The 16,674-nt window shown below is 40.4% G+C and overlaps 1 protein-coding gene across 6 annotated transcripts in view; it reads left to right on the forward strand.

Annotated features, from left to right (window-relative positions):
- Window positions 1-16,674, forward strand: part of LOC108704021 (ERC protein 2-like) — a 528,894-nt gene that overhangs the window by 189,055 nt on the left and 323,165 nt on the right. For 3 of the 6 annotated variants that reach the window (XM_041590956.1, XM_041590957.1, XM_041590959.1), the window contains one exon: window positions 1,997-2,008. The exons of the other annotated variants lie outside the window; for them this stretch is intronic. In XM_041590956.1, the coding sequence (XP_041446890.1) occupies window positions 1,997-2,008 (12 nt within the window). The remainder of the gene's footprint in view (window positions 1-1,996; window positions 2,009-16,674) is intronic. 6 annotated transcript variants of the gene reach the window in all.

Genomic DNA, 16,674 nt, shown 5'->3' on the forward strand with positions numbered 1-16,674 from the left:
TATGCAAAAACCTCTCCAGCATAGGTATTCCCTGTACTAAGCACAATTCAGCAGGAACAGTCCCCTAAGTTTGCTCATAGTCTGTACAGAGAGATCCCATAAATCTATGGCAGCATAGGTATTCCCTGTACTAAGCACAATTCAGCAGGAACAGCCCCTAAATTTGCTCATAGTCTGTACAGAGAGATCCCATAAAACTATGGCAGCATAGGTATTCCCTGTACTAAGCACAATTCAGCAGGAACAGTCCCTAAGTTTGCTCATAGTCTGTACAGAGAGATCCCATAAAACTATGGCAGCATAGGTATTCCCTGTACTAAGCACAATTCAGCAGGAACAGTCCCCTAAGTTTGCTCATAGTCTGTACAGAGAGATCCCATACAACTATAGCAACATAGGTATTCCCCTGTACTAAGCACAATTCAGCAGGAACAGTCCCCTAAGTTTGCTCATAGTCTGTACAGAGAGATCCCATAAAACTATGGCAGCATAGGTATTCCCCTGTACTAAGCACAATTCAGCAGGAACAGTCCCTAAGTTTGCTCATAGTCTGTACAGAGAGATCCCATACAACTATAGCAACATAGGTATTCCCCTGTACTAAGCACAATTCAGCAGGAACAGTCCCCTAAGTTTGCTCATAGTCTGTACAGAGAGATTCCATAAAACTATGGCAGCATAGGTATTCCCTGTACTAAGCACAATTCAGCAGGAACAGTCCCCTAAGTTTGCTCATAGTCTGTACAGAGAGATTCCATAAAACTATGGCAGCATAGGTATTCCTCTGTACTAAGCACAATTCAGCAGGAACAGTCCCTAAGTTTGCTCATAGTCTGTACAGAGAGATCCCATAAAACTATGGCAGCATAGGTATTCCCCTGTACTAAGCACAATTCAGCAGGAACAGTCCCCTAAGTTTGCTCATAGTCTGTACAGAGAGATCCCATAAAACTATGGGAATTCCCCTGTACTAATACAGTACATCTATGTTGTGTGTAGCACCATGGTCCTAGAGCAGGGGTGTCCAAACTTTTGGCTCGCAGGGCCACATTGGAAAAAGAAAAATTGTCTGGGGCCACATATGAAATACACAAACACATTTGATTTGTAAAAGTAAAGGAAAAACACAGAAAAGAACTACAATGCCAGTTGGATAACCAGATGGAGCTATACACTGGAATATGGGACACTTGGATATTAAATAGACTTATTATTATATTATTATTGCTAACTGGGCAATGGGCAGAGTCCCCCCTCCTCATATATCCTTTGCGACATGACGTTTTCTTCGGGAACCAAATTGGGCCGCATTCATATGCATCCTGGGCCGCATTTGGCCCTCGGGCCGCAGTTTGGACACCCCTGTCCTAGAGGAACGTTGTTTCGTTTCACTGTGTACTGTACAAACGTATATGGATGAAATGACAAAAAACTCACTCTTGACTTGACTCTTGAAACTGTGAAACAGGAATTTTCAAGCCATTCTCCAGTCAGTTATGCTCCGTGTGGATTTCAGTGCAACTAAAGGGAACAGTGGAAGTGGAGCAAATTCTCCGTCTCACCGTGGCCTCACTTTACCCTAAACTGAGAAGCGTATTTATTAACATTGGAGCATTTGCCTGTCACCTATAAGTAAAACAAAAACAAACATATGATTGGTTGCTATGGGCAACATCACCGGTGATAATGTTAATAAATGTTAATTTATAATTAATATTAATATAAATAATATTTATTATTATTTATTTTTAATAAATGATTAATACACAAGACAATGAATGAATAAAAAAAAATATCCGTGTTCTTCTGAGACATGTTAATGCTCCATATTGCATGGCATCTTGAATACGATCACAAATGCACTTTGTATGGAATCATATAATCCTGACTGATGCCAAATTAAATACAACGGCAGAAAGCAAATATTTACTTTTAAAGCTCTGAAAAGTGTCTAATAATCTGCTTTTTTATCTTCTCTGTGCTTCTTCATTCCCAGTTTTCTCCCCAGGTCAGTCTTTCTTATCTTACTGTTTTCTTAAACTTCTTTGTCTCACTCCAAACAAAAAAAAAAAAATTTTCTTTCTAAATAGGGCAGGTCTTGTCTTTTTGGAAGGAATATATAAAAATTTTTATTGGCTTCATTCTGTATAAATGATCAGTAAAATGTATCGGTATTTTTACATTTTAATCGGGGAACCATTATTGCTCTGACCAGAAGAACCTGCTATAGTTCCAGGGGTACCCAGGGTACAAATAAACACTCACCCCAAAACTCCCCCTAACTGACCTTCAGACTGGACCCCCTTAGCTCATAACAAGGTTACAGATATATAGAAACATTGGGGTGTCACCCTGCTATAGTTCCAGGGGTACCCAGGGTACAAATAAGCACTCACCCCAAATCTCCCCCTAACTGACCTTCAGACTGGGCCCCCTTAGCTCATAACAAGGTTACAGATATATAGAAACATTGGGGTGTCATCCTGCTATAGTTCCAGGGGTACCCAGGGTACAAATAAACACTCACCCCAAATCTCCCCCTAACTGGCCTTCAGACTGGGCCCCCTTAGCTCATAACAAGGTTACAGATATATAGAAACATTGGGGTGTCACTCTGCTATAGTTCCAGGGGTACCCAGGACACAAATAAGCACACATAATTGGATTGTGAGACATGGGGAGAGGGGTTGTTGCTGAACTACAAGTTGATATAGTGATATATTAGGAGAGGTATTTCGCAGGCTGTCACAGGGCTGCTCTGTGTAACCTCAAATCTGTCAGTGTCTCTGGGGCAGAAAACTGACTAATCAAGGAGAGATTACTGTGACAGACAGGAGGAGAATGAATTGCTTTAGTACAGCCGGGGTACATGGGTAATACAGGGTGGAGCATTAAAGCTGCAGTAAATTGTCTATTCTTGCTTTTCCTTGTGCCTAATGTAGAAATTAAGAGATAAATGTAGAAAGAACCTTCCCATAGCCTTCCTTTTGTGTTATCTCCTTGGGGGAACCTAGAAGGGGACATAGACTGGGGGTTCACTCACTGCCGTGTTTCAGAACAATAAATGTTGAAATGCTCCTGCAGGGTCCAAGCAATTGCCATTTAGATAATTGTTAGTCAATTACAAACATTTTGCTTCTGACCCAGGACTCCCCGCACTCCCCGCACCTGCAAAAACAAATCAACACACGACACGTCCTGGGAAATATTTACTCTCATTGCCCGACAGCAATAAAGATATTTTATGGATTGATGGAACCGGCCTCCCTCCGGCAGTAATAGCAAAACGCGTTAATACAGGGGAGATATAGGGACACCTATGGGCTGTATCAGTGGCGTAACTAGATTAATTCATTCATTTTAGGGCCACAAACATATCCACAGTTTCTCCTGTTCTACCTATAGACATTGAAATGGCTCATTATTTTGGCCTCATGGGGCCCCCTATAACTTCTGGGCCCCTCTGCAACCACAGGTAGAGTCCTGCAGCGGGTCGGGTACCTGTGGGACACCCGCAAAAACCTGCTGTACCCTGTGGGTTCCAGATAGACTTATCGGGAGCGGGTATAGACGTGGGTCGGTTCTTCAGGTTTGCAGGTCGCGAATCTTCTCAGTAGCGAGTTTTACTCCTTTTTTCCTGATCACGCCTACTTCTAATGATGTCACTTCCGGGTTACAATGACAGCACTTCCTGTTTTACTCCTTTTTTTCTGATCACGCCTACTTCTAATGATGTCACTTCCGGGTTACAATGACAGCACTTCCTGTTTTACTCCTTTTTTTCTGATCACGCCTACTTCTAATGATGTCACTTCCGGGTTACAATGACAGCACTTCCAGTTTTACTCCTTTTTTCTGATGACGCCTACTTCTAATGATGTCACTTCCGGGTTACAATGACAGCACTTCCTGTTTTACTCCTTTTTTCTGATCACGCCTACTTCTAATGATGTCACTTCCGGGTTACAATGACAGCACTTCCAGTTTTACTCCTTTTTTCTGATGACGCCTACTTCTAATGATGTCACTTCCGGGTTACAATGACAGCACTTCCAGTTTTACTCCTTTTTTTCTGATCACGCCTACTTCTAATGATGTCACTTCCAGTTTACAATGACAGTATGTCCTGTTTCTTGATGGTCAACGGGTTGTGGATAAGGTACTTGTGGGTCGGGTAGTGGGTCCAAGCGGGTAAGTATGCGAGTTGTGGGTCGGGTTCAAGTTTAACAAATTGGTTCCGTGCAGGGTCTGCTTCCTCTGTAGTTACACCCCTGGGCTATATGTATATATATATTTATATATATATATATATATATATATATATATATTTATGTATGTAGAGAGTGATATTCTGAGACAATTTGCAATTGTTTTTCCCATCTAAAAAAAACAGATGTTCTGTAAGGCTACAAATGTATTGTTATTGCTACTTTTTCCCCTCATCTTTCTATGCCGCAGAGTGGATCAATAATAGAGTGAGTCTGGACCCTTGTTTACTTTCTCTCCTGAGTGGAATGAGGGGGCTGATAAGATGATTGGGTGGGGGGCTGCTGCTCCGTGCGGGGAGGCTCTTTGCAGTCACTAGAGAAATATTGCAGCTCATTTATGAATGTAAATGGATTTTTAAATGTTTAAAAAAACAAGTTCATCTACTTGGGCCCTTGGGCGGCTTGATTAATTGTTCCTAAGATTCTGAGATTCCGTAGGACGTGCGTCTGCCACTCGCAGGAGGGGCCCTTAATGACAACTCATCACTTGTTAATGAGAAACATGTCTGTGTCCAGTGATAAGGGCTGAGATTTCTCTCTTTCTTGTGTTTCACTGTTTCAAAAGGGGCAGCCTGATATTAACTGCTGGGCTCTGTATCTGCCAACTGGACTAATAAAGGGTTTTCTTCTTGTTTGTTGTTGTTTGAGGCCGGAACAGGGAGCACAAATGTAGGGACCCTTATCATTGTTGGGGCCCTGACATTTAACGTTTTATTTGGTTTAGTCACAAGGGTCCCAGAATAAAAAAATGAGTGGGGCGGGGATGGGGCACGGGAATATGGGTTATTAGAGGGGTAAGGTTAGTTAACTAGGGGTGCAGAATGAGGACCAGCCACAGATTTGGAATAGATCCATGTCCAACCTCAAGATCAACAGCAGCCTGAGAAGCTGCTCACATTGGGTGGATGACTGACATTTCATGGGGACCAATATCATTCCCGCACACAGACATGGCATCTGAGTGAGTGAGGAAACTGAGTGTGCATGAGTGGGCATGAGTGGGAATGAGTGGGAATGAGTAGGAAACTGAGTAGGAATGAGTGGGAATGCCTAGGAATGAGTGGGAATGAGTAGGAAACTTAGTTGGAATGAGTGGGAATGAGTAGGAGTGAGTGGTAATAAGCGTGAATAAGTGGGAGTGAGTAGGATTAAATAGAAGTGAGTGGGAATGAGTGGGAATTAGTGTGAGTGAGTGGGTATGAGTGGGAATGAGTAGGAATGATTAGAAAACTGAATTGGAATGAGTAGGAATGAGTGGAAATGAGTTGGAGTGAGTGATAGTGAGTGGGAATGAGTGTGAATGGGTGGGAGTGAGTGGGAATGAGTAGGAGTGAGTAAGAAAGAGTGGAAATGAGTGGGAATGAGTAGGAATGAGTGGGAATGAGTAGGAATGAGTGGGAATGTGTGGGATTGAGTAGGAATGAGTAGGAATGTGTGGGATTGAGTAGGAATGAGTGCCTCGGCTGGAAAGAAACCCAGCAATATATTGGGATTGAAGAGAGAAAAGAGATACAGACCTAAAATCATTTTTATTTCTTTGTTTCACTCCAAAATACACTATAAATGTTTCAGCACGCCAGATGGAAACCCGAGAAGCTTACTTTGGAGCAGAATCTAATGCTTTTAATATTTAATCATCAAGCTTAATATAAACAGAACCAGATGTTTGGCACCATTAGATTCCCATTCAGCATTGTCTGGCATGGGCCTATCTATCCTTTCAAATCCGACGGCAGACCTGTCAAATTTGTGGTCATCCAATATCTTCAGCCGGCCCCTGAATGAGAAACAAGGTGCCCACACAGGAATAGACACTGGGTGCCTACTGGGAGCTGCTCGGCACAATTAGCAGAATTTGACCCATACGTGAGTGCTGCTCTTGAATCAGTCAGACCCAGGTCCTAACCCTGGAGTTTCAGAGGGTCAGATGCACAAAGAGGGTGTCCAGATGAGCTTTCCAATCAATCGGAAGCCCAGATACACCGTAATAGTAGCAATGGTCAGCTCTCCAGCCAAGACTCCAGTTGTGTATTTTTATTATGTGTGGCAAATCTCCCCGTCAGCCATGGCCCTTAGTGTTGAGCACATTTCAATGAACTCAGCACCTCACTCAAAATACTTGGGCGCACAATGGACCATTAAAGAGGAAAACGTTCTTTTTCAGCCCTTCTCAAGGGCTTTTTTTTTTAAGGCAGAGATTTTCAGTTCCCCTTCTACTGTCCGTCATGCTCAGTCCCTGCTCCACAATTTGGAGACCCTTTCTTTAGAGGGGTTTTCACTCTACCCCCTCTCCTCTTAACTGTTGAGTTTTGCCTGGGTTTTGACCTCTGTCACACCTTCTGAAGCTTCTTTCTATGCAAGCTATATTATCTTGTAATACGACAATGGGCCAACTATCTTGGTAACCCAGAGTTCCTACCCAGACTTACCCCCTGAAGGTGATCCAAGAGTCCAGCCCACAATTTGGAGACCTCTTCCTTAGAAGGATTTTCACTCTACCCCTTCTCCTCTTAATGGTTGAGCTTGGGTTTTGACCCCTGTGACACCTTGTGAAGCTTCTTTCTATACAAGCTATATTATCTTGTAATACCTACAATGGGCCAAATATCTTTGTAACCCAGCCTATTCCCTAGAGTTTCTACTCAGACTTACCTGCTGCAGGTGAGTCCAACCCACAATTTGGAGACTTCTACCTTAGTTGGATTTTCACTCTACCCCCTCTCCTCTCTACTGTAAGGTTTTGACCCCTATTGCACCTTGGGATGTAAGCTTCTTTCTATGCAAGCTATATTGTCTTGTACTGTCTACAATGGGTCAACTTCCGTTGTAACCCAGACTCTTCACCAGGGTACCTACCCAGACTTGCCCCCTGAAGGGGATCCAAGAGCATCACCAGTCCTTTATATTGCTGTGGGAGTCATCTTATGCTTCCGATTATATGGAGCAATAGATGCTGCAACACAGAGGGGTGCCATAAGCTCTCTGTGTCTATACCCCAGAGAAAAAGTCTTCTATCAGGTAGGCTCCTCGTTACATTTTTGTCTTTAACAGGCTCTTGCTAAAGGGGCAGACTCTAGATTTTGAAAGCTGAAACACTAAACTCATCTTCTAGTTCCTGACTATAAAAGACTATTCTCAGTATTCTATTGTGGACATCAGTTTGCATGAGATGTGGTTGGAATGGATGACATTGACCATAATGTATGCGGTAGGGAAGATTGTAAGCTGCACTTGGACAGGGGCTGAAGGCAATTCTAAATGATAAATTGCAAATGTTACCCGAATAACTTCAGAACTGAATTCCAAAATGCTTGTCCCACGTTGCACCATATTTGGGCGGGTTGTAGAAAGACGACTCAATATCAAAATGAGAGTTTTGTGTCCTAAATGGAGAACTGGAGATCATATCGTTTCATGAGAAATAATCCTATTTATAGAGAGGAATATGTCTGTAGCTCTGAATAGAAATATTAGTAATTTTATTTAGCTTGGGAATGAATGACTTGTTTGGCGTTCCGACGCTGACAGGCTTATCTGGTGTCACGTAGGTGCTAATAATATGAGTGTTTAGGATATGAAAATCGCTAAAGATTTGGGACGTTTTCCAAAAATAATCAACATGTCTTCAAACATTCGCTTGTACTCTGAACTTTATAGACATGTGTAGTTTATGTTTCAACTGAATGCACAAAAGGCCATTTTCATTAAGGACTTAACAGAAAATTGGCAGTTAGAAATGTCTCTTTTCCGAGGCTGACTGCCGGCACTGAATTCCACGTATTTTTCATAAAGAGTAGGGCTCTTCTTTCAGAAGCCGAAAGAGAAATGTAGGGGCCCCCACTGACTGGGCAGAAGTTTTGCCGCACTGGAAAAAAATTGTGAGAAAAATGGTGAGGAATTTGCAGCCCTTGTCTGTATTTGTAGGTTATTTCCTGACTCTCAGCTCGTGTCATTGGTTGGTCCAGTTATACATTTAAGAAATCAGAAATCACAATTTGGACAGAAATATGTCTGAGAAATTACTATATGTGTCATTAGAAGTAAGTTTTAATATACTGGGGCCAGGGCCAGATTTACATTGCGGGCGCCGCCAGGCCCACTGCCGTTCGTCGCCCCTGTCCCCTCCCCTTTATTCGTGCAAATTTTCATGGAGATTGTATCTACTGTGCATCACCTGTGTTTTTGAACCAATGTGGGTGTGGTTGGGCAGCATGCCGCCCCCCTAAAATCCTGCCACCCTAGGCCTGGGCCTAGGTGGCCTTTCCCCAAATCCGGGCCTGACTGGGGCCCTGGGAAATGCAAACATAGTTGGACCTAATTCTTTATATGAGTTTTGACAGCACTCAGCCTTCATTGACAGTCTTTTTAGTTGTACTACAACTTATGTGTCCAAAGTAGTGGCGTAACTATGGCGTAAGCAGACCCTGGGGGGGGGGGCAGATTGCAGGGTCTGCTTTCTCTGTAGCTGAAAATAATGCCCTCCAAACACTCTCCTACCTATGGGCAGGGTGCAGGTGGGTAGGAGACTCAGAGGTTGGGATCGTCGTGCATCGGACCCCTCTGAAGATTTCTTGAGCAGGGCCCGGCACACACTAGTTACGTCACTGATCCAAACTTAGTAAACACTGATATAAAGCATTTCACCATCTTGTCCTACTGTCCCCATTTTGCCCTACCGTCTACATCTTGTCCTATTATCTCTATCTTGCCTCACTGTCCCCATCTTGTCCTACTGTCACCATCTTTCGTTAATGTCTCCATCTTCTCCTACTGTCTTCAGCTTTACCTGCTGTCTCCATCTTGTCCTACTGTCTCCATCTTGAACAATTGTCTCCATCTTGCTCTACTATTTCCATCTTGCCCTACTGTCTCTGTCTTTTCTTACCGCTTCCATCTTCACCTACTCTTTCCATCTTGCCCTACTGTCCCCATCTTGCGTATTGCCTCCATCTTGCCATAATGTCTCGATCTTGACCTGCTGTCTCCATTCTGTCCTACTGTTTGCATATTGTCCTACTGACTCCATCTTGCCCTACTGTCCCTATCTTATTCCTACTGCCCCATCTTGTCCTACTGTCTCCATCTTGCCCTACTGTCCCTATCTTATTCCTACTGCCCCCATCTTGTCCTACTGTCTCCATCTTGACCTACTGTCTCTATCTTGCCCTACTATTTCCGTCTTGCTCTACTCTATTTTAATCTTGCCCTACTGTCCCCATCTTGTCCTACTGTCTCCATCTTGTCCTACTGTCTCCATCTTGCCCTACTGTCCCCATCTTGTCCTACTGTCTCCATCTTGTCCTACTGTCTCCATCTTGTCCTACTGTCTCCATCTTGTCCTACTGTCTCCATCTTCTTCGGTGGCCCATATGGCCCCACTGTGCCTAGAAAGACAGCGGTGGCTTTTGGTTTTAAGGTTATGAAATAAGCCACATTCCCCATTCATACAAACAGATCAGCTTGCCACTCTGTGATGAAAAAGGGCAGACAAATTGATGGCAGAACTTTGACTTGAAATGCCGCATAGTTTGTGTCAGAGACAAAATCCATTCTTTCCTTCATTCTGTGCAATACGCAGTCTCACTCATCTTGTACTATTGTAGGAGGAAATCCCCGGCTGTTTACACTGAGGGATTAATTCTGAGAAAGATAAAGCTGATAGAATTCAGGAGGATGTCTGCCCAGCTACTCCTTATAGTAACAACCACCCCCCATGCTAGTCTTTTAGGGATAGCGTTGCTTCTGAACGACCCCAGAAAGTATTCACGTCTCTTTCAACGAGAAGGGAAGGAAAACAAAACAGGAACTCTGCAAAATTCCCATTCATAGCCAAAAACAATTCCTAAGCGCTAAACGCAGACGCGTCACATGGGAGACATGAGAGTTGCCTGATCTTATCCCTTTTCTAAATGTTTATAAAATTCTTCATTACCCTGCCCATTTATAGGGTTATGGCAGGACAAGGGCAGCAATATTATTTCATTACTATATTTCTCATACTGAGAGTTGGCTGTCTGCATAATAATTTGACAAAATGCATTAAAAATTATGCAATTTTCTGGGTGAAAATGGTTTATAGGAATTAGGTGTAATAAAAGGACATATTGACATGGGAGCAAAGGGCAGAGACAAGAGGAAAGTGTTGGAAGGGTTACTGTCTGCTCTCTCTCATTTCCCTACAGAAATAGGGGTTGGTAGCACTAGATACTGTAGGTACCTAATATATAGAGACAAGAGGAAAGTGTTGGAAGGGTTACTGTCTGCTCTCTCTCATTTCCCTACAGAAATAGGGATTGGTAGCACTAGATAGGTACCTAATATATAGAGACAAGAGGAAAGTGTTGGAAGGGTTACTGTCTGCTCTCTCTCATTTCCCTACAGAAATAGGGATTGGTAACACTAGATAGGTACCTAATATATAGAGACAAGAGGAAAGTGTTGGAAGGGTTACTGTCTGCTCTCTCTCATTTCCCTACAGAAATAGTGGTTGGTGGCACTAGATAGGTACCTAATATATAGAGACAAGAGGAAAGTGTTGGAAGGGTTACTGTCTGCTCTCTCTCATTTCCCTACAGAAATAGGGGTTGGTGGCACTAGATAGGTACCTAATATATAGAGACAAGAGGAAAGTGTTGGAAGGGTTACTGTCTGCTCTCTCTTATTTCCCTACAGAAATAGGGATTGGTAACACTAGATAGGTACCTAATATATAGAGACAAGAGGAAAGTGTTGGAAGGGTTACTGTCTGCTCTCTCTCATTTCCCTACAGAAATAGGGGTTGGTAGCACTAGATACTGTAGGTACCTAATATATAGAGACAAGAGGAAAGTGTTGGAAGGGTTACTGTCTGCTCTCTCTCATTTCCCTACAGAAATAGGGATTGGTAGCACTAGATAGGTACCTAATATATAGAGACAAGAGGAAAGTGTTGGAAGGGTTACTGTCTGCTCTCTCTCATTTCCCTACAGAAATAGGGGTTGGTGGCACTAGATAGGTACCTAATATATAGAGACAGAGACATCAATCAATCTGACTTGTGGTTTTTATGATCTCTAGATTAAAAAAAGAATATTGAACAAAAAACTAATTTTGAACTCTTGCCAGCAACATCTGTAGAGTGGTCTCTAAATTCCTGTTTTTTCTTCACCACAACTTTTGTTTTAAAAAATAATCCCTGGTAAATGTTTTTCCCATGACTTTCTTGAATTGCTGCAAAAAAACCAAAAACAAAAAACTTGGGTTTTAATAATTCAGCCCATAGTATTTGGCCAACTTTAAATCCTGCAAAAAAAAAAAAAGGCTGGGAGTTGGCCAAAGTCCAAACCAAATCCTGGATTCAGTAATTTTTTATTAACTTAATATTATTATTATTATAGTTAGATGAATAGTGTATCTATTTCCTTTTTATATATTTCCACTAGTTTTCAACTCATTTGTCTTTTAATCTAAAACAATCACTGATCGTGCCTAATATTCCGCTATTAATTAACCCTCGATATTCAGCTGTCGAAGTTAAATCCTTCGAAGTCGAAGGATTTAGCGATATTCGTTCGATCGAGTGAAAAATCGAACGATTAAATTCTTCGAAATAAATCGATTCGAAGGATTTTAATCCATCAATCGAACATTTTTTGTTCGACCAAAAAAAGATAGCCAAGCCTATGGGGACCTTCCCCATAGGCTAACATTGACTTCGGTAGCTTTTAGATGGCGAACTACGGGGTCAAAGTTTTTTCTTAAAGAGACAGTACTTCAACTATCGAATGGTCGAATAGTCAAATGATTATTAGTTCGATTCAAAGTCGATGGTCGAAGTCGAAGGTTGAAGTAGCCCATTCGATGGTTGAAGTAGCCAAAAAAAACATTCAAAATTCGAAGTATTTTTCCTCTATTCCTTCACTCGAGCTAAGTAAATGGGCCCCTAAATGATAGAGGGACCTCAGCATTAAGTGAAATAGTGAGCCCAGCATTAAATGATAGACCTTATTAAACTGTTCATTAGGAACAGTTCCCTAAGTTTGCTCATAGTCTGTACAGAGAGATCCCATAAAACTATGGCAGCATATGTATTCCCTGTACTAAGCACAATTCAGCAGGAACAGCCCCTAAGTTTGCTCATAGTCTGTACAGAGAGATCCCATAAACTATGGCAGCATAGGTATTCCCTGTACTTAGCACAATTCAGCAGGAACAGTCCCTAAGTTTGCTCATAGTCTGTACAGAGAGATCCCATAAAACTATGGCAGCATAGGTATTCCCTGTACTAAGCACAATTCAGCAGGAACAGTCCCTAAGTGTGCTCATAGTCTGTACAGAGAGATCCCATAAAACTATGGCAGCATAGGTATTCCCTGTACTAAGCACAATTCAGCAGGAACAGTCCCTAAGTTTGCTCATAGTCTGTACAGAGAGATCCCATAAAACTATGGCAGCATAGGTATTCCCTGTACTAAGCACAATTCAGCAGGAACAGTCCCCTAAGTTTGCTCATAGTCTGTACAGAGAGATCCCATAAAACTATGGCAGCATAGGTATTGCCTGTACTAAGCACAATTCAGCAGGAACAGTCTCTAAGTTTGCTCATAGTCTGTACAGAGAACCCATAAAACTATGGCAACATAGGTATTCCCTGTACTAAGCACAATTCAGCAGGAACAGCCCCTAAGTTTGCTCATAGTCTGTACAGAGAGCTCCCATAAAACTATGGCAGCATAGGTATTCCCCTGTACTAAGCACAATTCAGCAGGAACAGTCCCCTAAGTTTGCTCATAGTCTGTACAGAGAGCTCCCATAAAACTATGACAGCATAGGTATTCCTCTGTACTAAACACAATTCAGCAGGAACAGTCCCTAAGTTTGCTCATAGTCTGTACAGAGAGATCCCATAAAAAACTATGGCAACATAGGTATTCCCTGTACTAAGCACAATTCAGCAGGAACAGCCCCTAAGTTTGCTCATAGCATGAAGTCATGGGTCCCTTTTAACAGTGAGTGTAGTAGGAATGTGAGAAGGGCAGAGTGTTCCAGCAGGGGTCCCAGCCTTGAGTAAGTACCTGAGTAAATAGAAGTGCAGAGAAGTGGTTTACACTGGCACACTTGCTGGAATCAGCTAACCTACAAGGAATTGTGGGTAGGAGAAGAACACGTCTCCCCTTAGTGAAACTGAGTTTACCGAGAGTAGAAACTATAAATTGCTATCTTTGTAGTTACTGCAAAACCTCGGGGGGTGCTGGCATTGAATAATTTTGTTTAACATGCACTTTCCTGAAAAATTCCTGGTTATCCTAAATAACAAGTAATATGTTTATTTGTGCCCTTGCCTTACCCAGCCACGCTAACCTGTTAAAGGGGAACTACACCCAATAACAGTTTTTTTTTCATTTAAGGAAATGGAGAGGCCCATTTATTAATATTCTCATTTTAGTGGTTTTAGAGGTTTTCAAAAACCACAAAAAACCACTGAACGGTATGAATAAAACCTGCAAAACCTTTAAAAAAAGAAAATGTTCAGTAGGATTAGAACAGCTCCCGCTGACTTCTATTGGACCCTGACTGGTTTAATTTGCTGAAGTTTTGTGTGGATTTTACACTTCATAAATCATGCATTTTAGAGGAATTTAAAAAAAATACAAATTTTTTGATAAAATATTTGATAGAGTGATCCATCTCATTGGCTGCACCCCAAGAATGGATTTTTCAGCCATAATTAGGTAATGGTAAATGTAGAAACATCAATATTTTATTCAGTGGTAACTACCATTACTACTTGGTAACAAGTACCAAATTAAATATTTAAACAACCAAATTATGAAGCTTTGTTAGTACATCGGGCACTTTGGAATGCAAAATAGATTTTATAAAATTTAAATACATGAATTGTTTTTTTGTCATCCCAAAATACATTTCATGATCACAAAATGTTTTGTTTCACGTGAGGACCTATTTATCAAAGGTTGGATTTTGGAGGTTTTTGAAACCAGGACTAAACTCTAATCGATATCCGATTGTTAGTAAATGGGACCTTAAAGTTATTTTAAAAAATAAGTCACAAAGTCATTTAAAAGCCACGAAAACCACCCAAAAGTTGTCGAGGTCCTATAGACGTCAATGGGAGACGCGTTGATCCTTTTGGACTGTTCAAAATCAATTCAGACTTTTAGAGGTTTTTGTATTTTTTTGTTCACTAGGAATTGTACAAAACTTTCTTCTTTAGAGGTTTTGGAAATATTTGAAAGTTTTTTGAGTTCAGCTGTATTTTCCAGATTTTTTAATAAATCGCTCTAAAACCACTAAAATCCGACCTTTGGTAAACTGCCCCCACATTTGTCTAAAAATACAATTATTTTTGTCTAAAAGAATATTTTGCCACCATAAGTAATTTTAACTATTTTTATACTGACAAATTGATTTTGTGTTCAACCCCCCCCCCCAAACAAACATTATCCAGGGAATTAATTTTCATAGCACAGAATACATTTTAATTTAAGGACAAAATTAATTCTGTTGACAAATTGTGCTTAGAAAATGTATTTTCTTTGTAGAAAGTGAATGAGTCATTTTGTTACCACAACAGTTTTTTCTCAAAAAGATATTTTTTTACACGATTTCTGGCAACAATGATAAAATGATTTTCAACATGCTTTTACAAATTGTCCATTTTCTATTAATGGAATTTATTTCGTGTCGACAAATTCCATTTTGTGATTTCAAAAGGATGTGTGTGTGTTGACAGTATTAATTTTGTGCGGATAAAATCGATTCTGTGATCATCTAATGTACGAATTGTCAACACAATATACAATGCATGAGTTTTTATTTGACTAAAATCAATCAAAAGGTTCAGTAGCCTTTGGTATTGCTTCATATTTGGGTACATTAATATAATTGATCTTATCTGTTATGTTTCTAAATAAAATTGGATGTTTTGTGGTCCATTCTACAAGCTACTGACCACATCACGCTGTTGACAGTGATCTATTTGTGTAGACAGCAATGAATGGCATTTGACTCTTCCTGTTGAAGAACTAAACCCATTGTATTCTGTGGAGCTTATCTGCTATATAACCTGTGCCCTATTATACCACGAATGGCTGCCTCCTCAGCCTAGTTATGATTTTTTTAAATATAAAACCCTTTCATTTTTGGAGATATGCCTTTATGTGATATAAAGTGCATCCCTGTTTTTCCCTGCCCTGATGGGGCCACCCATTTGAAATAGTCTTCTGAATCATGTTGATACTTTGGTGTATTTGAAGAAATAAAATACAAATGGCTAATCTATAAGCCCCAGAATTTTTATAGCACTTTAAAAATATCTTTGTACTGAGTCACGTTGAGCCGTGCTTGTTTGTGTGAGGTCATGCAAACTGACAGTTGTTAATAAAAACACACTGACTGTAAATCTCCCATTAGTCTTTTTATCTGTTACATTTGAGGAGAAATCAGGCTGAATACAGAATAGGGACAATCTCTGTTTATTTTACTTGATTAGAGTGTTTGTGTTACCCTGTCGGACTCTGGTTTCTCTACGGCTCTGCTCCTTTAATCTTCCTTTATTTCATTCCTGCGCCTCTTCCAGCTGCCGCCTCTATAGCTGATATGTCGGCAGTCGGCAGTTTATTGGCCTGTGTGTGGGGCCATCCGACGGGCTTCCCCGATCACTATCTGGTCAAATTTTTTTTTAATTTTTGTGAAGGTTTTTAAATTAATTGCAATTCATTCATTTTAAACTCATTACAATTTTTTTTCTGTTTCACTAGTTCTTTTGTTTGTATTTTAATTGCAATACCTCATTAGGATGACATTCGCAGTTCTTCCGTTTCATCCTACTTTTCAATAACCTTTTTTAGGTATAATTAACACAAAAACAGAAGAAAACAAGATTGTTACCAAGTCAACCAGTTTCAAAATAAAAAATAAAGATCTTTAACAAATCACCAGTTTTCATAATTAATATTAAAGATCTTTACCAAATCACCAGTTTTCTAAATTAACCGTAAAGCTCTTTACCAAATCACCAGTTTTTCAAATTAAAACTAAAGATCTTTACCAAATCACCAGTTTTTAAAATTAAAAGTAAAGCTCTTTTCCAAGCCAGCCAGTTTCAAAATAAAAAATAAAGATCTTGACCCAATCACGAGTTTTCAAAATTAAAACTAAAGATCCTTACTAAATCGCCAGTTTTCAAAATCAAAAAGATTTTTACCAAATCACCAGTTTTCAAAACTAAAAGTAAAAATCTTTACCAAGTCAACCAGTTTTCAAAATTAAAAATAAAGATCTTTACCAAATCACCAGTTTTAAAATTAAAACTAAAGATCTTTACCAAATCACCAGTTTTTAAAATTAAAAGTAAAGCTCTTTTCCAAGCCAGCCAGTTTCAAAATAAAAAATAAAGATCTTTACC

This window comes from Xenopus laevis, chromosome 4L (genome assembly GCF_017654675.1).
Source record: "Xenopus laevis strain J_2021 chromosome 4L, Xenopus_laevis_v10.1, whole genome shotgun sequence".
Classification (NCBI taxonomy): Eukaryota; Metazoa; Chordata; class Amphibia; order Anura; family Pipidae; genus Xenopus; species Xenopus laevis.